The sequence below is a fragment of the Bos indicus x Bos taurus genome, chromosome 20, assembly GCF_003369695.1.
Source record: "Bos indicus x Bos taurus breed Angus x Brahman F1 hybrid chromosome 20, Bos_hybrid_MaternalHap_v2.0, whole genome shotgun sequence".
Lineage (NCBI taxonomy): Eukaryota > Metazoa > Chordata > Mammalia > Artiodactyla > Bovidae > Bos > Bos indicus x Bos taurus.
In genome coordinates this window covers 4408558-4413586 of record NC_040095.1, presented here as the reverse complement: position 1 = coordinate 4413586, position 5029 = coordinate 4408558, and the positions used below count along the sequence as shown (strand labels likewise).

At 54.3% G+C, this 5029-nt stretch overlaps 1 protein-coding gene across 1 annotated transcript; it reads left to right on the top strand.

Annotated features, from left to right (window-relative positions):
• Nucleotides 1-1476: 1476 nt before the first annotated feature.
• On the top strand, nucleotides 1477-4625 carry DUSP1 (dual specificity phosphatase 1). The gene is made up of 4 exons (XM_027520142.1): nucleotides 1477-2146; nucleotides 2408-2553; nucleotides 2925-3144; nucleotides 3573-4625. Exons 1-4 carry the CDS (start codon nucleotides 1780-1782, stop codon nucleotides 3941-3943), a joined length of 1104 nt encoding a protein of 367 aa, XP_027375943.1. The 5' UTR covers nucleotides 1477-1779; the 3' UTR covers nucleotides 3944-4625.
• Nucleotides 4626-5029: the final 404 nt, after the last annotated feature.

The window sequence follows — 5029 nt, the reverse complement described above, 5'->3', positions numbered from 1 at the left end:
AACGGCACTGGGCGGCAGTGAAATCCCCCGCTCTCCTAGAGGAGAGGGGAAGAAACCACAGAACGTTCCTGACTCAGCACCCCAGTCTGATGGCGCAATATTTATGTTTGTGTACCTAGCACTTCGGTGCTACAGGGGGTGGGGAGGTTGGAGCGCTTCACTAGGGCCCAGGATGAGGCTGACCGCATGGGGTCTCCCCAAACCTTTGTCCAGGTCCTGAAAATCCTCTTAAATCGCTGTAGGATTGTATTTCAAGACCAGCTCACGTTGATGGCAAGAACCAGGGCCCCGGGGCTGGACCGGGCTCCTGTTCCCAGTTGCAGTCCCCAGCCCAGCGCTTAGTAGGCGCTCAAACAGTACATATTTAGGGACTAAAAGAAAATCCCCAGGAGAAGGGAATGGTAACCCACTCCAGTATTTTTGCCTGGGAAATCCTATGGAGAGAGGAGCCTAGTGGGCTCCAGTCCATGAGGTCGCAGAGTCTGAAAAAACCACCACAAAGAGATGAAGCCGCTCAGTCTTAGGTAAACGTGACCAGAAACGTGTCTGGCGGCCCCTGGGGAGGGGGGCGGCGCTGTCGATCCGCAGTTGGGGCTCGCCTCACTAAAAGCCGAACGCCGGCAATCCACAACCGCACCTTGCGACCCCCACCCTTATTTCAGACCCCTGACCCGCATTCCTAGGCTCACAACCACGTAAGGACCGCATGACTAGGATTGACATTTTTCTGCCTGGGGTTTGGTTGGACGGCATTTTACTTGCTAAATGTACATTTTAAAGTAACTGGAAAGCCTGGGGAACACGAATGTATTTCCCTGAACACTTCCATCCCAACCTACCCCGGTTGTTCTTGGGTGGACAAACTCAATTTTTCTCCGACCCTCATTTCAGTCTCCTCTCGGTCCCCTCACCCCCGGCAATGCGATACTGGGCAGGTATAAATCGCTTCTCCTCGGAACCCCGTGTTTCCTCGCCTGCTGGGTACGAGGAAATGAGAGAAAGGGGCGCATGTGTATCCAGTAACAAAGGAAACCCCTTTCGGCTCCGGTCGGCGGAGGACGGAGGAGCCGGCGCCGGGAAGCAGCGCGGTGGAGTGGGAGGAGGGGAGGGGAGGCGGGGGCCCGTGGCACGCGGCCCGGGTCTCCCAGGCACTCGCATACGGGAGTTAGCCCTCGGCTGGCAGAGCCCAACCCTCTCCCTTCCCCGCTGGGCCCGGAGAGTGGCGCGGACCAGCTCCCTAGGGACGCGCCAGGCGCAAGTCGGACGGCCGGACGGCCGGGCGGGGGCCGGAGCCCGAGCCAGAGCTTAGCCAGCGGACCCCACTCGGAGGCCGCTGACGTCTTCGCCTTTGGCTGCTCCGGCGCCAAACCGGGCAAGGCGGGTGACGTCACCATACCAGTCACGTGACCGTCATTCAAACAAACAATCCCCTCCCCCACAGCGAGCGCGCACCCGCGCGCGCGCGCGCGCCCCGCCCCGCGCCGCCCCGCCTGCTTACGCGGAGCCACGATATAAACGCTCTCAGCCGGGTCGGGCTCGCTGCGAAAGACTTCGGGGCTCTGGGTGAACCGCGGGTGGAAGAGCCGTAGGGAGAGCAACAAGGAAGCCGAGGCGGTCGAGAGTCCCACACAACGACCCCTCGCTCGGTCCAAAGGCAGTTTGGGTTTGGCGTAAAGAAAACCGGGGTCGGGCTTTTCCTCGAAAGCCATCGCCCTGCTGTTCGCTTCCCGGGACAAAGAACACAGGACGACTTGCACGCTGGGGGCGCTGGGGCCGGCCATGGTCATGGAAGTGGTCTCTCTGGACGCCGGAGGCCTCCGGACGCTGCTGAGGGAGCGCGCGGCGCAGTGCTTGCTGTTGGACTGTCGCTCCTTCTTCGCTTTCAACGCCGGCCACATCGCCGGCTCGGTCAACGTGCGCTTCAGCACCATCGTGCGTCGGCGGGCCAAGGGCGCCATGGGTCTGGAGCACATCGTGCCCAACGCCGAGCTGCGCGGCCGCCTGCTGGCCGGCGCCTACCACGCCGTGGTGCTGCTGGACGAGCGCAGCGCCGCGCTGGACTGCGCCAAGCGCGACGGCACCCTGGCCCTGGCCGCCGGGGCGCTCTGCCGCGAGGCGCGCAGCGCGCAAATCTTTTTGCTCAAAGGTACGCCTTCGGGGACGTTCAGGGGCGGGCCGCACGCCCTCCGCCGCCTGGTTCTCAGCTCCGGGGGGGCTGCTCCACCTGGAGCGCTTGGACGCCTGAGTCGCTTTGTGGGAACTTGTTGGCTTTGTTTAGCTCTAGGAACAAAGACTCGCCTGGGGCTCTCCGGGCTAAACTTCCAGCCCTGGTGGATGGGGAAGTTGTCTGAAGGCACCCTGTCTCGGCGGTACTAATGGAAAAAAATGTGTCTCTTTGTGTTCCCAGGAGGATATGAAGCTTTTTCTGCTTCCTACCCGGAGCTGTGCAGCAAACAGTCGACCCCCATGGGGCTCAGCCTTCCCCTGAGTACTAGTGTCCCTGACAGCGCTGAATCGGGGTGCAGTTCCTGCAGCACCCCGCTCTACGATCAGGTTAGTAGGGGGCTGTGCCGGAAGGGAGAAGGAACAGCTGGCAAAGGTGGCAGAGCTGCGCTAGTGAAAATATAGAAAGTGACGTGCAGCTTTATTTATAACAGGGGACACAGGGAGATTTTCATTTATCCCATGGTTAAATGGTATGATGGAGCGGAGCCTCTAGTTGTGGGCAATACAGAAATTAGCTTGTTGGCCCTGCCTAGGCAAATGGGTTTAGACCCCTATTTATTTACACTCTTTTAACAACAGTGCTGTGAGGTTCACCCAATATTGAAACTAACTTGTCCAGCAGGGAGGTTTTGTGGATGTGGGCACCACCATTGACGTTGAAAAAAGCTTGACAAGCGTTGGATGTTTCTGGATTTCAGGGTGGCCCAGTAGAGATCCTGCCCTTTCTGTACCTGGGCAGTGCCTATCATGCTTCCCGCAAGGACATGCTGGATGCCTTGGGCATCACTGCCTTGATCAACGTCTCTGCGAACTGTCCCAACCATTTCGAGGGTCACTACCAGTACAAGAGCATCCCCGTGGAGGACAACCACAAGGCGGACATCAGCTCCTGGTTCAATGAGGCAATTGACTTCATAGGTAAGTGGAGCAGATGCTTGGGACTTTGCCACACTCCTTCTGTTTTAGTGACTGAGACTAAACTCCATGGCAAGAACTTGAGCGACATAGTTTTAAGCTTTCCTCTAGACATTAAAATCAGTCTGGCATGGGCAGCATCCCTGCAAAGTACGGGTTCAATGTTCCACTTTATAAATTAGCAAACTGAATCTCAGGTTGAATTGATCTGTCCAATATCAATCTGCTTAGTGGCGATGCTTTGCCTGGGTTTAAATCCCCGGATGTTTAAATCCACTGTGCCCACATTGCCTTCACGGACAGTATGTCTGTGATGACATGAGGTGATATTGACTGTACTGGACAGGACACATGTGACATTTCTTAGACACCTGGGGTTGGTTGGAGTCACTCTCCTGGGCTGTCAAATAACCAGCTGCCCTGTTCTCCAGACTCCATCAAGAATGCTGGTGGAAGGGTGTTTGTGCACTGCCAGGCGGGCATTTCCCGATCGGCCACCATCTGCCTCGCTTACCTCATGAGGACTAATCGAGTCAAGCTGGATGAGGCCTTTGAGTTTGTGAAGCAGAGGAGAAGCATCATCTCCCCCAACTTCAGCTTCATGGGCCAGCTGCTGCAGTTTGAGTCGCAGGTCCTGGCCCCCCACTGCTCGGCAGAGGCGGGGAGCCCCGCCATGGCTGTGCTTGACTGCAGCACCTCCACCACCACCGTCTTCAACTTCCCGGTCTCCATTCCCGTCCACCCCACAAACAGTGCATTGAGCTACCTTCAGAGCCCTATCACGACCTCTCCCAGCTGCTGAAAAGCCACGGGAGGCGATCTTCACAACCCACCGGGATTCCAGGCTCCTGGAAAGTGGACATGCAATAACTCCAGGGAAGGGGGCTCGTGAGGGCTGGTCCTTATTTATTTAATTTCACCCAAGTTCCACTGGGTTCCTGAGCAGTTGTAATGATGACTTCACACCAAGATGTTTGCTGAACTCAGCACATTCCGGGACCAACATACAGTGGGTACATCAAGTCCCTTGGACAGAAAGGGGCAGAAGAGAGAGGACTCAAGTGTGAGAGCCGATTTCTTTGTTCTTGTCCCTGTTTCCTGAAGACACTTTTCATGCTTGACATACCTACCAGTATTACCATTCCCGACAACACGTACACATATGAGAATATACTTTGTTTTATTTATTTTTGTGTAGGCGGTTCACCTTCACAAATGTCAGTGTCTACTCCTAGAAGAACCAAATACCTCAATTTTTGTGTTTGAGTACTGTAATGTCCTGTAAATATATCCTAAGCAGGTTTGTTTTCAGCACTGGAAAGCACCAGTGTTGATTTTGTTTTGTTTTTTTAAGTTGCCAACAGTTGTATGTTTGCTAATTATTTATGACCTGAAATAATATATATCTTCTTCTAAGAAGACATTTTGTTACATAAGGATGACTTTTTTATACAACAGAATAAATTATGGCATTTCTATTGAAATCTCGATGCTTTTCTTGGTCAGCCCCTCTGATTCCTTTCCCGTAACTGAAACAGGGGAAAACAAGGTCCTTCAGAATGTGTTTTGACATCTGATCCCATACTCCTTGGTGGCCCCTCAGTCCCATGAGATGGCTGATTTGCCAGGGTGGTAGACAATGTGATCAACTCTAGAACTAAGCTCTTGGTAATGAATTCAAGTGTCTGCCTATGTTTTTCCCAACATGTCACACAAGGGAACCCAAGTGTACCCAGAGCGAAAGCTAGGAATAAGTGGCCATTTGCTTGGTTGCTTTTTTCATTTAATACCTTCCCCCAGGTTAATCTTAAAAAGCCTCCTTCCCTCCTCTGATCTCTACTAAAGAGATAAAGATAGTTTCCCAGTACATTTGCCACGAGTGTGTTTC

Coding starts and splice junctions, on each gene's coding strand:
- DUSP1 (XM_027520142.1), top strand. CDS start 1,780: ATGGTCATGGAAGTGGTCTCTCTGGACGCCGGAGGCCTCCGGACGCTG. Junction 2,147..2,407: donor GCAAATCTTTTTGCTCAAAG/GTACGCCTTCGG, acceptor TTGTGTTCCCAG/GAGGATATGAAGCTTTTTCT. Junction 2,554..2,924: donor GCACCCCGCTCTACGATCAG/GTTAGTAGGGGG, acceptor TCTGGATTTCAG/GGTGGCCCAGTAGAGATCCT.